The sequence below is a fragment of the Anolis sagrei genome, chromosome 7, assembly GCF_037176765.1.
Source record: "Anolis sagrei isolate rAnoSag1 chromosome 7, rAnoSag1.mat, whole genome shotgun sequence".
Lineage (NCBI taxonomy): Eukaryota > Metazoa > Chordata > Lepidosauria > Squamata > Dactyloidae > Anolis > Anolis sagrei.
In genome coordinates, this window is record NC_090027.1 from 4,291,532 (window position 1) to 4,309,761 (window position 18,230).

At 46.6% G+C, this 18,230-nt stretch overlaps 1 protein-coding gene across 12 annotated transcripts in view; it reads right to left on the bottom strand.

The window, feature by feature from the left end:
* The window catches only part of ANK1 (ankyrin 1), a 324,523-nt gene that overhangs the window by 42,167 nt on the left and 264,126 nt on the right, over positions 1-18,230 (bottom strand). For all 12 annotated transcript variants that reach the window (XM_067470656.1, XM_067470654.1, XM_067470650.1 and 9 more), the window contains 7 exons: positions 17,780-17,984; positions 16,051-16,147; positions 12,801-13,029; positions 11,100-11,225; positions 7,158-7,277; positions 4,675-4,759; positions 814-894 (listed from right to left, as the gene is read on the bottom strand). In XM_067470656.1, the coding sequence (XP_067326757.1) occupies positions 814-894; positions 4,675-4,759; positions 7,158-7,277; positions 11,100-11,225; positions 12,801-13,029; positions 16,051-16,147; positions 17,780-17,984 (943 nt within the window). The remainder of the gene's footprint in view (positions 1-813; positions 895-4,674; positions 4,760-7,157; positions 7,278-11,099; positions 11,226-12,800; positions 13,030-16,050; positions 16,148-17,779; positions 17,985-18,230) is intronic.

Sequence of the window (18,230 nt, forward strand, 5' to 3'; positions counted from 1 at the left end):
GCGACAAAGAACTATAATACTTATATAATAATAATACTTATAATAATAATAATTTGAATAATAATTTGAATAATAATAATAACAATAGATCCCAGCCTCAGCTGCTGAAAGAAAATCGCAAAGACAGACTACAAGTAGAGGCACAACACCGTTGCTCAGATGAGCCATTGGAACTTGTGCCACAAACACTATCTGCCTGCGACAAAGAACTGGTGGGATCACAAGCCGGAAAAAGTTACAGAGAATGAACACGTCAAGCTACTATGGGACTTCCAGATTCAGACAGACAGAGTTTTGGAGCATAATACTCCTGACCTCACGATTGTGTTAAAAATCCCAAGTAACCTGAATCATAACCTAAACAAATTCTGGGATCCTGAAATCATGAGTTGGAGCCGAGAGCGGAAACCAGAATGGGATCTTGGTTCTTGGTATAGTTGATCCTCCATATTTGTGAATCCATGGATTTGATTAAAATCCTGTCTCTGGAAGCTGACCACAGAGCATCTTGCTTAAGACTCTCTAGGTCAGGCACCCTCCAACTGCGGCCCTCCAGCTGTTTGGGCCTTCAACTCCCAGAATTCCTGACAACTGAACAAGCTCGTTAGGGCTTCTGGGAGTTGGAGGCCCAAACAGCTGGAGGGCCGCAGTTGGAGGATGCCTGACATTGGTCCTCCACTGCAATCCTCCAGCAGATGTTGACCACCACAACATGTTCTGGTGCATCCAGAAGCCTTTCTACTGACACCGTGATGCTGTTCCATATCCCCATGTGCGCCTTTTTGGTCTATGAGTAGCCCCCGTGTCACTCACCGGCCCAACTGAGGCCCAGATGTTCCGCAATGACAGCCATTTTCATGTCAGTCCTGTCCTTCTCGGTGCTGCTGACGGAGCCTAAAGGGACGGCGGGAGAGAGAGGACTCGTCACCTTATCACACTGATGCAATGGAACAGATGAAAACGTTGGGCTGAGTAGAGCTCCCCGTTTCAATGAAACGGACCATTTCCCTACCATCATCACACTGTTCAATGCATCTATGCAACTCAGGAGAACTCCACATTCTTTGAGTTTGTTTGTCTTCACATTGTAAGGATGTGGCCCCATACAACATCCCTCCCCAGCTGTTACATGGGCTGTGGACTCATCTTGTTGAGTTTCAAATCATCATCATCATCATCATCATCATCATCTTAGCTGGCATTTAGAAACAATAAACATCGACAAAATCACGATCTGTCAACTGCAAAAGGCCACCTGACTTGGATCTGCGCACATCATTCGAAAATACATCACACAGTCCTAGACGCTTGGGAAGTGTTCGACTTGTGATTTTGTGATACCAAATCCAGCATGTATATCTCGTTTGCTGTGACATAATGTGTTTTTGTGTCAGCAAAACAACAACAACAACAACAACAATAATATTTTAAATGGGTCCCAACTGAATTTATTCTCTACTGTAGATGCATCCAGAGAAGGGTATGGACCTTGGGAAACTATACCTCCCAGGAGGACTCCATCGCATGGAGCCATGGCATTCAAAGTGGGGTGCAAGGGCATTCATTCCATAGTGTAAATGAACCAAGAGAACTATGACTCCCAGGACTGTACAGCATGGAGATAGGGCATAATAATAATAATAATAATAATAATAATAATAATAATAATAATAACAGCATTTAAAATGGGTCCTGACTGCATGTAACCAGAGAAGGGTATGGACTTGGGAAATTATAACTCCCAGGACCACATAGTACGAAGCCATGGTATTTAAAGTGGGGTCCAAGAGCAATCATTCCATACTGTAAATGCACCAAGAGAAGGGTATGGACTTTGGGAAACTATATCCCCCAGGACTGCACAGCACGGTAATACAGCATAATAGTGATGATGATGATGATGATGATGATAATGGCATTTAAAATGGGTGCTGACTGCATGTAACCAGAGAAGGGTATGGATTTTGGGAAACTATAACTCCCAGGACTACATAGTATGGACCCATGGTACTTAAAGTGTGGTCCAAGAGGAATCATTCCATAGTGTATCTGCACCAAGAGAAGGGTATGGACTTTGGGAAACTATGAGTCCCAGGACTGCACAGCATGGAGATACGGCATAGTAGTAGTAGTAGTAGTAGTAATAATAATAATAATAATAATAATAATAATAATGGCATTTAAAATGGGTCCTGACTGCATGTAACCAGAGAAGGGCATGGACCTTGGAAAACTATGACTCCCAGGATCCAATAGTATGGAGCCATGGTATTTAAAGTGGAGTCCTAGAGGAATCATTCCATACTGTAAATGCACCAAGAGAAGGGTATGGGCTTTGGGAAACTATGACTCCCAGGACTGCACAGCATGGAGACATGGCATAATAACAATAATATTCCTTCTCTGCCGGCTTTCCCATGCAACACAAGGCACAGACATATCATGGAAGGAAAGGAAGGGAAGGGAAGGAAAGGACCCGAAAAGGCTTTCCCTAACAAGGGTACTTTTGGCTCCTCCCACAATTTGGGGAAAGGTGTTGGGAATCAGCCTGTGTTTGTATTTCAGAATCCTGATGTGGGAAATGATGAGGGAAATGATGAGAGAAATGATGGTGCCGAAGCTGAGGTGCAAGATGGAGATGGTTTGGTCAATTATTTTCATGCAGACATGACAGAGAGGCCCCAGTGCAAAGGGCAGTTTCTCATGAGAACATTTCTTCTGAGCCTAGCGATGATGGTTCACTCTCTCTCTCTCTGTGAGCTCTCAAGATTTGGGTTTGGAAAACAATCTGACACCTGGGAATTTTAATGAGCAGCCAGATAGGGAGCTGAAGAATAGGAGGCTGGAGATTAGCCAAGATTGACAGCAAATGCAGTGTTTACGTTGCTCTGAAAGGCTTCGTCTGATAAGGGGTAAATGTGGGGAAAAGCAAAACCAATTTCTGAGTTTTGGGATATAAGGTTTGTCTCAAGGGGAAACCTGTTAGATTAGGCATCGTTTGGAAATCAAGTTCATGTGCCATGGAAATCCAGTTCAAGGGGTCTTGTCCCTGTGGTGTTGTTTAGCCTTGTGGATTGTCTTTGCATCCTGTCGATTCCTGCCTGGATAAATGCTGTCTTGGATTGCTCTGTTGTTTAACATCTATATGCGACCACTTGCTCAGCTGGTTCGAGGTTTTGGGCTGGAGTGTTATCAGTACGCCGATGACACTCAGCTGGTGCTGAAGACGGAAGGCCGACTGGACTCTGCACCCGATTGTTTCCATCGGTGCCTCGAGGCTGTGACTGGATGGCTGCGTGCCAGCAGGTTGAGGGTGAATCCAGCAAAGACGGAGATCCTATGGCTGGGTGGATCGGGCAGTGGGGACATCCATCTGCCCACCCTGGATGGCGAGGTGTTACGCCCGTCATCATTGGTCAAGAGTCTGGGAGTCCTTTTGGACCCTCTGCTGAGGATGGAGGCCCATGTCTCCGCCGTGAGCAGAACCGCCTTCTTTCACCTGCGGCAGGCTAGACGGCTGGCCCCCTCCCTGTCCAGGGACGACCTAGCTACGGTGATCCAGGCCACAGTCATCTCAAGACTGGACTACTGTAACGCCCTCTACATTGGCCTCCCTCTGTCGGTGATTCGGAAGCTCAAGTTGGTACAAAACGCAGCTGCTCGGCTTCTTGCGGGAATTCCGATGAGGTGCCACATCACCCCAATCTTCCTGCAGCTTCACTGGTTACTCATTGAGCACCAGATCACTTTCAAAGGGATGGTACTCACCTTTAAGGCCTTGCATGGTCTGGGGCCAATGTATCTGAGGGATCGTCTCACCCCCTACCAACCCCAGAGATCCCTCTGTTCTGAGGACCAAGATCTATTGGAGGTCCCCAGTGTCAAGACCTTGCGTCTAGCGGCAACCAGACGCAGAGCCTTCACAGCAGTGGCTCCATCAGTCTGGAATGCTCTGCCACCTGAAGTTCGTGCCCTGTGGGACTTACCAGCTTTCCGCAGGGCATGTAAGACATACCTGTTCCGACAGGCTTTTAATGTTTGATAGTGTTGTTTTTAAATTGTTTTAAATTGCTTTTAAATTTTGTTAGATTTTAGCCATTCTTGTAAGCTGCTCCGAGCCCCAGGGGAGTGGCCGCATATAAGTTTAAATAATAAATAAATAAAATAAATAAAAATATATCTAGTGTGGATATTGCTTTGTGTTACTACCTTTTATGGACTTATTACTTTTTGGAGCCTTCTGATTTTCTTACAAGCATTTATTTCTCCTGGCTATTTACTAAGCTTCAATAAAAGAAGATTTGTTTCTTCACTCTTCGTGTGGTATGTTTTAAAGTCAGAGGGCTTTTTCCTGACCTGGAGTGCAACAAAAGGTTGCATTTTAAACCTGGGAGCAACGAATGTCATCACATTACAGAAATGGCCAAACATCCGGATGATTCCCCAAAACCCACTTCCCTACTCGCTCTTGAAACATTTGAAAAGAACCCTGGCGCCCACACTTAAAATAGGCCAAGAATGCTCTCTGCTACACTTGAAGCCAAACTAGTGTGATGAGGAGGAGAATGGCTTCCCGGATGTTAAGGGTAACACTCAGTGGAACTGAGTCAATGTGCGGAAGTTGCTCGAGGATTTGGCCACATTATGTTCTGCCGCGCCCGGCTTCGTTCCTACCCAAAGTGCTGTCGCTGAGGAGGCTGTATCTCTCGCGAAGGGCCAGCGGCGTCAACGTTCTCCTTCGCTCCTCACTTCCGGAACTCTGGAAAGAACGGGGAAAAGGGCAGTTTGAGAAAACAACAGATTGAGAAAAGGCTTCATTTCCTCCTGCAATGCTCAAAGGGTGATTACTCTGCAACCTTGCTTCTGTTCAAAATAACTGAAATGAGTGGGATGCGCCACAAAATGCTTCATCATGTGGGATGTGGCTGTTCAAGCCAGCCATGAACTCTTCCATGAGATGGGTTGCTGTGAGTTTTCCGGTTTCTCCAAACAATCATCCTCAAGGCATGACTTTCTTAAGCGTAGTGTGACATTTTCCCAATATGGATAATTTTTTTTCCTGTGTGTTGTTGTCTAGGGGATTATTTCTGCAATGAGGTGAGAGATTGTCAGGAGAGCATGCTTCTGGAACACGGCCAGGCAGCCTGGAAAACTCACAGCAACCCAGCGATTCCAGCCATGAAAGCCTTCGACAACACAATTTGTAGTTTGGAAACCATTCTACAACTTGTGTTGTCGAAGGCTTTCATGGCTGGAATCACTAGGTTGCTGTGAGTTTTCCAGGCTGTCTGGCCATGTTCCAGAAGCATGCTCTCCTGATGTTTTGCCCACATCTTTGGCAGGCATCCTCAGAGGTTGTGAGTCCTGTTGGAAACTAGGCAATGATATCCAGGGTGGGAGAAAAAAAAAGAACTCTTGTCTGTTTGAGGCAAGTGGGAATGTTGCAATAGGCCACCTTGATTAGCATTGAATGGCCTTGCAGTTTCAAGGTCTGGCTGCTTACTGCTTGGTGGAATCCTTTGTCGGGAGGTGATTAGCTGGCCCTGGTTGTTTGCTTTCTGGATTTCCCGTTTTCTGAGTGTTCCTCTTTATTTACCGTCCTAATTTTAGGCTGTGATTATTAATAGTAATAATAATGATAATAACAATGTGACGGCACGTCAGGCCCCACTTGTATGTGAATGTACAGTTGAATTGTTTGGCTATCTACTGCTTTCTATCAATGTTGTTTGCATCTGTTGAATTGCTTTCCCTACTTAATTGTTGGCTCCTCCCCTTCCTGGGGAAGAGGGCAGGGCTTCCTTTTCATTCTACCATCAGACAGCTTTATAGATGGACATGAGAAAGACTTGGCTCTAAAGCCCTTGTTTAAGCTATCTCTCATCACCAATTCTCAGGTTTTTACCCTTGAGACTCACACTTCATGCCCAGATTTCCCTGGACGACGTTGAGGAGTCTCAAGCGCCTTCAAACCAGTCCTTTGGCACCAGAGGAAGACTTTATGCCTTCAAATATAGGCCATTAGAACTGGAGTTGTGGATGTTCCGGCATTCACAACCATTGAGAAAAGAGGGAACCTGGAAAGCTTCTCAGCTGCAAACTCCTTGGACCCAAGACTTCAGAGACTGTAACATATATTTCCTTTATCCCTGTTGAAACATCAAGTTTATGCCTAAGAAAGATAACTCATTGTGAACAATAAAGACCATTTCGAGTTATCTGTTGTGTCTTGGTCCTTGGGAGTCCCAGTTTCCTAAAGGAGGACAAGAAGCAATCCCCTGGGGAGAGATATCACGTCCATGTTTCTTTCACTAAGATCTATAGACCCCAGGCGCGACAGCACAAACAACAACAAAAAACAACAACAACACTGCCTATGGAAACATATGAATTGTAGTTTTACAAGACACTTCCCCTGCCAGAGAGTTCACCAAACTACATCTCCCATGATTTTATAGCATTGTTCCATGGCAGTTAAAGCAATGCCAGGCAGAAATAATTCTACAGCATAGATGCACCCTTAAAACAGACAGAGAGAGAGAGAGGAAGAGAATACTATAACTCCCAGAATGCCCTAACCAGTAATGCCTAGGACTATGTTTTGGAGAGATTCTGTGAGTTGTCGTCCTCAAAAGCCACCGTTCCAGAGTTTCCGACCTGCATGACTAAATAACCGGTGCTTTGCAAGCCAAAATGTGCAGAAAATGGCTGCAGGAAAGATTTGCACTCCTCTCCGAATTCTCCGAGTGGATGGTTTCCTTCCTCAAGCCCTCTGGACTCTTTGACAGATTGCAGCTGACAGCTCCCTGCTCTGAGCTTTCTTCCTCTTCGTGTCGGAGGCAAGTGTGAATGCTGCAATTGGCCAGCTTGATTAGCACTGAATAGCCTTGCAGCTTCAAAGCCTGGCTGCTTTCTGCCTGGGGGAATCTCTTGTTGGGAGGTATTACCTGGCCTGATTGTTTCTTCTCTGGAATCCCCCTGTTACAGCGTGGGCGAAATGTCAGGAGAGAATGCTTCTGAAACATGGCCATACAGCCCGGAAAACTCACAGCAACCCATTCTACAAATTGGTTCCAGAAAGCAAGAAAAAGCTGAAAGCGCAGTGGGAAATGAAGGCGGGCTACAATGCATGAAGGTGAGGCAGGGAGTGTATTTACCTTGGAGCAAGGTGGCATGGTGATGTTCAGGTGGCAAAGAACATGCTGCAGCTCCTCGTACTTCATGGGCTTGCGCAGGAACGACAACGAGCCACTTGCTTCCCGACTGCTGTCTCGTACCTGTCCCAAAAAAGCCAGAAGGGGAAAAGTGGCAGCGGTGATATTATAGCTGAGTCTCACCTCATCACAACACAGCTTAGTCTCAATACTAATACTAATACTAATACTGATGACAATGTCGTCTGTGCGCATTCAGAAGAAGATCTACAAGCCACTCTAAACACCTTCGCAGAAGCATACGAGAAGCTCGGCCTGTTATTGAACATTGAAAAAACCAAGGTGCTTTTCCAGCAGTCACCAGCCAATCTCTCTCCAATGCCAGTGATACAGCTTAATGGTGTAACATTAGAAAATGTTGATCATTTCCGCTACCTTGGCAGCCACCTCTCCACCAAAGACGCCGAAATACAACACCGCCTGAGCTCTGCAAGTGCAGCATTTTCCAGAATGAAGCAGAGAGTGTTTGAGGACCGGGACATCCGTAGGGAGACCAAGGTGCTTGTCTATAAAGCTATTGTCCTCCCAACCCTGCTCTATGCCTGTGAGACGTGGACTGTCTACAGACGTCACATGCAGCTCCTGGAACGTTTCCATCAGCGCTGCCTCCGGAAAATCCTGCAAATCTCCTGGGAAGACAGGCGGACAAACGTCAGTGTGCTGGAAGAAGCAAAGACCACCAGCATTGAAGCGATGGTCCTCCAACTTCAACTCAGCTGGGCTGGCCACATTGTCCGGATGCCTGACCACCGTCTCCCAAAGCAGTTGCTCTACTCCGAACTTAAGAACGGAAAACGGAACGTTGGTGGACAGGAAAAGAGATTTAAAGATGGGCTCAAAGCCAACCTTAAAATCTCTGGCATTGACACTGAGAACTGGGAAGCCCTGGCCCTTGAGCGCTCCAGCTGGAGGACAGCTGTGACCAGCAGCGCTGCAGAATTTGAGGAGGCACGAGTGGAGGGTGAAAGAGTGAAACGTGCCAGGAGGAAGGCGCGTCAAGCCAACCCCGACCGGGACTGCCCTCCACCTGGAAACCAATGCCCTCACTGCGGAAGAAGATGCAGAGCAAGAATAGGGCTCCACAGCCACATACGGACCCACAAGGAAATCCATAATGGAAGACCATCTTACTCGTCCAACGAGGGATCGCCTAAGTAAGTAAGTAAGTAATACTAATAATAATAATAATAATAATAATAATAATAATAATACATCACACAGTCCTAGATGCTTGGGAAGTGTTTGACTTGTGATTTTGTGATACTTAATCCAGCATATATATCTCATTTGCTGTGACATACTGTGTTTTTGTGTCAGAATAATAATAATAATAATAATAATAACAACAACAACAACAACGTCTGGCTCGAGAGCAGTACGTGTGAAAAAGATCTTGGAGTCCTTGTGGACAACAAATTAAACATGAGCCAACAATGTCATGTGGCGGCACAAAAAGCCAATGGGATTTTGGCCTGCATCAAGAGGAGCCTAGTGTCTAGATCTAGGGAAGTCATGCTCCCCATGCTCTATTCCGCTTTGGTTAGACCACTTTACCTGGAATATTGTGTCCAATTCTGGGCACCACAATGCAAGAGAGATATTGACTCTAAGCTGGAATGTGTCCAGAGGAGGGTGACTAAAATGATCAAGGGTCTGGAGAACAAGCCCTATGAGGAGCGGCTTAAGGAGCTGGCCATGTTTAGCCTGAAGAAGAGAAGGTTGAGAGGAGATATGATAGCCATGTATAAATATGTGAGAGGAAGTCACAGGGAGGAGGGAGCAAGCTTGTTTACTGCTTCCATGGAGATTAGGACAAGGAATAATGGCTTCAAACTACAAGAGAGGAGATTCCATCTGAACATGAGAAAGAACTTCCTGACTGTGAGAACCGTTCAGCAGTGGAACTCTCTGCCCCCGAGTGTGGTGGAGGCTCCTTCTTTGGAAGCTTTTAAACAGAGGCTGGATGGCCATCTGTCAGGGGTGATTTGAATGCAATATTCCTGCTTCTTGGCAGAATGGGGTTGGACTGGATGATGGCCCAGGAGGTCTCTTCCAACTCTTTGATTCTATGATTCTAATAATAACAATAGTTCCCATCCTCAGCTGCTGCAAGAAGATCGCGCAGACAGACTACAAGCAGAGGCACAACACCGTTGCTCAGATGATTCATTGGAACTTGTGCCACAAATACCATCTGCCTGCGACAAAGAACTGGTGGGATCACAAGCCGGAAAAAGTGACAGAAAATGAGCATGTCAAACTCCTCTGGGATTTCCGAATTCAGACAGACAGAATTGTAGAGCAGAATACTCCTGACCTCACAATTGTGTTAAAAAACAAAGTATGGATCGTCGATGTTGCAATCGCAGGGGAGAGCAGGATTGAAGAGAAACAACTGGAAAAGCTGACATGATATGAGGATTTAAGATCAAACTGCAAAGACTCTGGCACAAGCCAGTCATGGTGGTCCCATTGGTGATCGGCACACTGGGTGCAGTGCCTCAAGACCTTGGCCTGCACTTAAACACAATCGGCGCTGACAAAAGTCCAGCACATATATCTCATTTACTGTGACATACTGTGTTTTTGTGTCAGTAAAAGAATAATAACAATAATAATAATAATAATAATCACATACTCAGCTGCTGCAAGAAGATCGCGCAAACAAACTATAAGCAGAGGCTTGCCCACTCGTACAGTAGCCAATAGAATTGGGGACAAGGGTCAGATGGGACTTGTACCGGAGCAAATGATACTCCTTATTTATTTATTTATTTATTTGGGGTTCTTTTACCCCGCCCTTCTCACCCCGAAGGGGACTCAGGGCGGCTTACAAAAGCAAAGGCACAATTTAATGCCTGCATCATAAAAACAATCAACACAAAATTACATCAATACACAGTTAACACCAAATATACATTATAACCATAAAATCAATAAAATCAATAAAACCAAATACAAACCCAATTTCTCCTCTTACATGGTCAGCGTTCGCTACTCATAGATCTCGTTTTACATTCCACTTCATCAATCCTGCTGGTCTTACTCGCCTGGTTGTCTGATTTAATTGCCGGAGTGCCCAAAGGCCTGGTCCCATAACCAAGTCTTCACCCTTCTCCTAAAGGCGAGGAGGGATGATGATGCCCTGATTTCCCCCGGGAGTGAGTTCCACAGGTGAGGGGCCACCACTGAGAAAGCCCTGCTCCTCGTCCCCACCAGCCTCACTTGTGACAGTGGTGGGGTCGATAGCAGGGCCTCCCCAGATGATCTCAAACTCCGGGGTGGGACGTAGAGGGAGATATGTTCGGACAGATACACTGGACCGGAACCGTACAGGGTTTTGTAGGTCAAAACCAGCACCTTGAATTGTGCTCGGAACTGGATCGGCAGCCAGTGGAGCTGGCACAGCAGGGGGGTGGTATGCTCCCTATATGTCGCTCCGGTGAGCAATCTGGCTGCCGCTCGCTGGACTAGTTGAAGTTTCCGAACAGTCTTCAAGGGCAACCCCACGTAGAGCGCATTGCAGTAGTCTATTCGGGATGTAACAAGAGCGTGGACCACTGTGGCCAGATCAGAATTCCCGAGGTACGGGCGCAACTGGTGCACAAGTTTTAATTGCGCAAAAGCTCTCCCGGCCACCGCTGAGACCTGGGGTTCCAGGCTCAGCGATGAGTCCAGGATCACTCCCAAGCTGCAAACCTGCGTCTTCAGGGGGAGTGTAACCCCATCCAGCTCAGGCTGTAACCCTATACCCTGTTCGGCCTTACTCCTTCCTTCTGCACGTGAGTCATATAACTCCAGGCCAAACCAGTAGGGAGTAGTGAAGGGCCTTTGTTGCTTTGACCCCAAAGCCTTGCTTTGACCCCCCCCCCCCCCGTCGCTCACCTTGACTGGGATGATGAGGCGGTTCTCATGGAATGACTGGAACAGGAAGCTGCGCTGCTGGGCAGCCTTCTTGATCGGCACCAGATTCCCGGACAGCTCCGTATGGAGAGGCATCCCTTCCACCACCTGGAGAAGCAGACCGTACGTTCGCTAAGGAAGACGTTCCTTAAAAATGTACGTTTCAACTTGCACGCGTGAAAACAAATCAATAAATGGCCACTGTAAATAACACAATGCAGCAAAACTCCTGCATCTCTGCAGGATACATTCGCAGTTGGACAACAGTCGTCCGGTCCCTGCATAGTTCCACAGAATTGCACTGGAGTGATCTCCTCTTTAGGAATAGGTTATTCCTAAAGCAAGTTTTAGATGCATCACAAGAACCTGCAAAAACTCCTCTGCCTGGGTGCTGAAGCGTGTCAGAATACAAGCAAGTACATATATGAAAGTTAATAACATCCCTAGTACACCACTTTCGACATTCTTTGGAATTCCAATTATAAGATGTCTTTCTTGGCCAAGGCAAATAAGAAATGGGTTGTTGTAGGTTTTTTCAGGCTATATGGCCATGGTCTAGAGCAGTGGTTCTCAACCTTCCTAATGCCGCGACCCCTTAATACCGTTCCTCATGTTGTGTTGACCCCCAACCATCACATTATTTTCATTGCTACTTCATAATTGTAATTTTGCTACTGTTATGAATCGTAATGTAAATATCTGATATGAGGGATGTATTCTTATTCACTGGACCAAATTTGGCACAAATACCCAATATGCCCTAATTTGAATACTGGTGGGGTTGGGATGGGATTTTGTCATTTGGGAGTTGTAGTTGCTGGGATTTATAGTTCACCTACATTCAAAGAGCATTCTGAACTATACCAAGGATGGAACTGGACCAAACTGGACCAAATTTGGCACACAGAACTCCCATGACCAACGGAAAATACTGGAAGGGTTTGATGGGCATTGACCTTGAGTTTGGGAGTTGTAATTTGCCTACACCCAGAGAGCACTGTGGATTCAAACAATGATGGATCTGGATCAAACTTGGCACAAATATTCAATATGCCCAAATGTGAACACTGGTGGAGTTTGGGGGAAATAGACCTTGACATTTGGGAGTTGTAGTTGCTGGGATTTATAGTTCACCTACAACCAAAGAGTATTCAGAAGCCCACCAACGATAGAATTAGGCCAAACTTCCCACACAAAACCCCCATGACCAACAAAAAATACTGTCTGTGATGGTCTTTGGCGACCCCTCTTACACCTCCTTGCGACCCCTCCAGGGGTCCCAACCCCCAGGTTGAGAACCACTGGTCTAGAGGCATTCTCTCCTGATGTTTCGCCTGCATCTATGGCAAGCATCCTCAGAGGTAGTGAGGTCTGTTGGAACTAGGAAAAAGGGGTCAGTTGAAACATTCACACCTAGCTCCAGCAGACAAGAGTCCTTTGTCCCACCCTGGACATCATTCCACAGATATATAAACCCTTTTTCCTAGTTCCAACAGACCTCACTACCTCTGAGGATGCTTGCCATAGATGCAGGCGAAACGTCAGGAGAAAAATTGCCTCCAGAACATGGCCATATAGCCCGGAAAAACCTACAACAACCCAGTGATTCCGGCCATGAAAGCCTTCGACTATACTGGAAACATTTGCCTCAACAGTGCGAGACAGGGTTGCCAGGGGAGGTACCTCAATGTCCCGGCTTCGTGCCACTTCGGTGAAGTTCTCGTGCTGCTCCAGGGTCTTGTCCACCTTGTCGTCCGTCATGCAGTAGCAGCGCAGGCGGCCTTCCCGCCCGTCGTTCATCTTTGCAAACACCACGAATTTGGCCATGTAGGGCACGGCGGCCAGGTCTTTGTACAGCAGGGTGGCAAAGTGGACAGCTTCGGCCGTCCGCGGGCAATCCGCCAGCCAGAACCTGGGCAGCGGGGAAAAGCATACGTAAGGCTAGCTTGAGCAGAGTTACTCATCCCTTGGGATTTTTCTCCAGCAGGAAATGATAATGATGATGATGATAATAATAATAATAATAATAATAATAATACTTTATTTGTACCCCGCTGCCAGGGCCGTAGCCAGAAAATTTTTTTGGGAGGGGTTGAAATTTTCGGGGGGGGGGGGTTGAAAATTTCACGGGGGGGGGGGTTGAAACCTGCCTCCTAGCTCACGCTGAAGCAAAGAGCACATCTGCAGGGGGCAGAGCAGCCTTCAATAGCCTGCAGCTCCGCCCTTGTCAACCATCTCCACCAAAATCTGGCCTCCTTAATGAGAGCATTCAACATCCCCCCCCCCCCCAACTTGGTTGCTTCACTACTGTTCTGTTGCGCGCTGGGCCTGTAAAGAATTGCCTTTAGAACAGGATGTGCAACCTTTGCCCAGCGGGAAGCCAGGGGGCCTAAAGAGAAGTTCTCAGAGGTTTCCACCACAAACAGTCTTTAGATGGCTTGGGAAACACAACAAAGTCTTTTATTAATGAACAATCAAACAGAAACTTCTCTTGTCTTCAGTAAAGTTAAGCAAATGATTCCAAGCTTTTAGGCAACTGGTGAATTCCTAATCTTGCCCACAAAGGACAGGCAACCGTCTTCAATAACTTCTTCTTTAAAGGAAAATCCCCTTTTTAACTTCTCCCAGGCTGACTGTAATCTAACCCTTACTGATGTGGGCTCCGCTACCGGGTCGAACTGCATCTCGAATGCCGAGTGGACCTACCAGCAAGGCAGTAGATGTTCTCCAGCTGGAGTTCTTTGGTCTTTAGGGCTGTTTTCCTGGAAATTCTTTGGAGACTCTTAAGACCTTTCTCCCCCGGAAGGTCTTAAGGGTTGAAGCTTTTGTACAGGGGAAGCTTGCACACATCCTATACATAAGCTTTCCTTGCTGAGACTAACTAAAATGGCTCCCTTCCCTTACCAATTGCCCTGAGCAAGGGGCGGGACCAAAACCTAACAATTCATGGACAGGTGACTTGCCCTATGACTGCAACCAAAGAAGCCACCTATCTGCAGAGTCCCTGAAACCTAGGATTGCAAGCAAACATTTAATACAAAGCAAATAAAGTTGGAGCTCCTGGTACAGCCGTACCAGAACAACTACATCGGGTATTGATGCAAGTAATGACAGTGTGAATAAATTGCCAATATTTGCTTGAGATCGTGCTTGCAGTTCTGGAGGGACTCTTGATTTTTTGCATCTCATAGACTTAGTATGAGGATTGGGTTAACCAGTTAAAATTCATGAGTAAACCAGGTTTTTTAAAAAAATCTGAAACATTTCGGGGGGGGGTTTGAACCCCTAAAAAACCCCCCTCGCTACGGGCCTGCCCGCTACCATCTCCCCAAGGGACTCGGTGCGGCTTACATGAGGCCGAGCCCAAATACAACAATACAAGCAATTAAAAACACATAGACAATAAGATAAACAACATTATCAATAAAACAACACATAATTAAGAACAGTGGGAAGGCCAAATGATGTTCTCTTTGACTCTATCACATTTTAAACCTATGCTTCTCCCTCAAAAGAAGCTGAGACGTTGTGATCTGCCCCACGGACAAACTTTATGGTTGAGCAGAGATTCAAACTCTCGTCTCACTTCTTCTGGTCAGGCATGTCAGCGCTGCGTTTTGGTTTACGTAGTAGAGTTTCAAAGTGTGTTTTAAAGCTGTAAGCATCTATATACATAAAAATGTAATGTCCATTTGTGGGATGAACATAACACAAAAACTACGGAATGAATTGCTGCCAAATTTGGCCACAAGACACCTACTAACTCAAGGAGTGACCATCACTCAAAAAATTGATTTTTTTCATTTGGGAGTTGTAGTTAACCAACATCAAAGAGCATTCTGAACTCCACCAATGATGGAATTGAACCACACAGGACTCCCATGACCAACAGAAAACACTAGAAGGGTTTGATGGTCATTGACCTTGAGTTTGGGAGTTGTAGTTCACCAACATCCAGAGAGCACCGTGGACTCAAACAATGATGGGTCTGGACCAAACTTGACATCAATCCTCAATGTGGCCAAATGTGTACACTGGTAGTGGAGTTTATATATCTGTGGAATGACCAGGGTGGGACAAAGAACTCCTATCTGTTGGAGCTAGGTGTGAATGTTTCAACTCACCACCTTGATTAGCATTTGAGAGCCTGGAAGTGCCTGGGGCAATCTTTTGTTGAGAGGTGATTAGATGTCCTTGTTTGTTTCCTCTCTGTTGTTATGGTGTTCTAAAAGTTTTTTAATACTGGTGGCCAGGTTTTGTTCATTTTCATGGTCTCCTCCTTTCTGTTGAAATTGTCCACATGCTTGTGGATTTCAGTGGCTTCTCTGTGTAGTCTGACATGGTGGTTGTTGAGAGGAAACAAACAACCAGGCACATCTTAACACCTCTCAACAAAACATTTTCCCAGGCTCAGCCAGGCCTTCAAATGCTAATGAAGGTGGTCAGCTGAAACATTCACACCTAGCTGCAGCAGAGAACAGCTCTTTGCCCCACCCTGGTCATTCCACAGATATATAAACCCATTGTCCTACTTCCAACAGACCTCACTACCTCTGAGGATGCTTGCCATAGATGCAGGCGAAACGTCAGGAAAAATGCCTCTAGAACATGGCCATACAGCCTGAAAAAACCCACAAGAAGCCTACTGGCTATTAGGAATTGTGGGAGTTGAAGTCCAAAACACCTGGAGGGCCAAAGTTTGCCCAGGCCTGGTTTAGAAGAAGCAACCTGTCGTTGCTAGAGACCAGGTTTTGAATCTCCACTCAGCTATGGAACCCACCAAACAACCTTGGGCAAGTCACACTCTCTGGAGGGGAAACCCTATGATGGGGTCACCATAAGTCGGAAACTATGTGAAGGCACACGCAACAGCAACAGCAACCTGGAGATGATGCTCACACCCTCTCTCTCCCAAAGCCTCCCCCAGGCTCACCTGGCAGATACGTTGGTGGTGAAGTTTGCACACTCGTTGGCATAGACGAGCTTGGTGGTCCCAGTGATGTCCTCCCACTGCGCCGGGGCTGTTCCTCCTGAGGCAGGGAGTCAAAACACAAACAACATTTCCTTTTGGAGAGCAGTTAGGCTGAGCAGGAGACGACAGCAACCCAGTTCCATAGCATATTTTCCCAGCTTAAAGTAATTATTTCCATTACATCAGTGTCATCCAAGTACACCTGGAGTTGCGAAGCCACCGCACGTTCCAAGACTTTGCCCAAAAAGATTCAACACTTGCGATGTGCAGCTTTTGCCTTTCCTGAAGCCAGCTTGCTGTGGGATCAGACAGGGGTCTATTTTTTCCATAATCCTATGCAAAATAAGTCTCTCCAGAACTTTGTAGAGGTGGCACAACAGGGAGATTGGATGTATAAGTTCGCAGCTTGGGTGTGATCCTGGACTCATCGCTGAGCCTGGAACCCCAGGTCTCAGCGGTGACCAGGGGAGCATTCGCACAGCTAAAGCTCGTGCGCCAGCTGCGCCTGTACCTTGGAAAGTTTGACTTGGCCACGGTAGTCCACGCTCTGGTCACATCCCGCCTAGACTACTGCAACGCTCTCTACGTGGGGTTGCCCTTGAAGACGGCCCGGAAGCTTCAATTAGTCCAACGTGTGGCAGCCATGATTCTAACAGGAGCGGAGCGCAGGGAGCATACGACCTCCCTGTTGCGCCAGCTCCACTGGCTGCCGATCTGCTACCGGGCTCAATTCAAGGTGTTGGCACTGGCCTATAAAGCCCTAAATGGTTCCGGCCCAAGATACCTATCTGACCGCATCTTGGCCTATGAACCCACCAGGACTCTGAGATCTTCCGGGGAGGCCCTGCTCTCGATCCCACCTGCTTCTCAAGCACGTTTGGCGGGGACGAGAGATAGGGCCTTCTTGGTGATGGCTCCTTGGCTGTGGAACGCCCTTCCTACGGACATTAGGCTGGCATCATCTCTCATGGCATTCCGAAAAAAGTTGAAGACCTGGATGTTTGTGCAGGCGTTCGAGTAATCTAGTGCAATATTGGTAATTGAACATCGGAATGGAACAATGTACGACGAACTTGGACTACGCTTTGATGATGAGACGATTGGGTTGGTTATTGTAATAATTGTTTAGTGTAATTGCTTGTTGTTTATTAAGTGGATAATGTGATAAGTGGTTAATTGTTATATGTGCATTGAATTATTGCTGTTTTTATTGGGTGTAAACCGCTGTGAGTCGCCTTCGGGCTGAGAACAGCGGTATATAAGCAAAGTAAATAAATAAGTAAGTAAGTAATAATGCTAATTTTGGTGCAATCTTGATCTCTATTTTTATTATTGCTCTTATTTCTTTGAATATGCTTTCCCATTTTTTTTGGTATAATTTTACATGGCCACCACATATGAAAGTATGTCCCTATTTCCTGACAACCTCTCCAACACTGATTTGAGTATTTTTTTATCAATCTGATTTAATCTAATGGGAGTTATAACAGCTTGTTTGAAGTAGGCTGGATTTTTTCCTTCCAGAAGGGAGGCCTTAACCACCACCTTGACCCACTTTGCCAAACCCCCTCTGGCCTCCTTTATCAACCAGCATGGGCAGAGGCTCAGGATGCATGTGGTCGCCCTCACATCTCCAAGGGTTTTGTCCACTTCCTTGAAATGGAAGGCAGTGCCATCCATGTCCTCTTACCTATAACGCTGCAGAGAAGCCGGAGGCTGGTGGTATCCCCTTCTCCGCTGTCCCGGGGGTTCTCCCTCCAGGAGGGGGGCAGAGGGACACGCAGACCGATGGGGCGGTGGAACTTCCTGCGGCGTGGCTCCACCGTCACAATGGGGCTGAACGTCGCCTGGTTCCCCAGTAGCTTCGTCACCAGCTCATCCGGCACCGGCTGCGCCTACAGGAATGACGGCAAAAGAGTTGGAGAGGGCTCCTCTTGGGAGGCATCTCCCAGGCTCAGAAATAGGATACGTGGCACCAAAACAGAGTTTCTGGAGTCAAACAACTACTTTCAAAGTAAGTACTGCACAATTAAACAGGAAATAACACCTTCAAACCAGGAACAGAACTTTTTTCAAATGCATGCGATACCCAAACAGTCCTTGCTCTCTCCATACAGGATTCTCCCATCTTCCCCATTCGC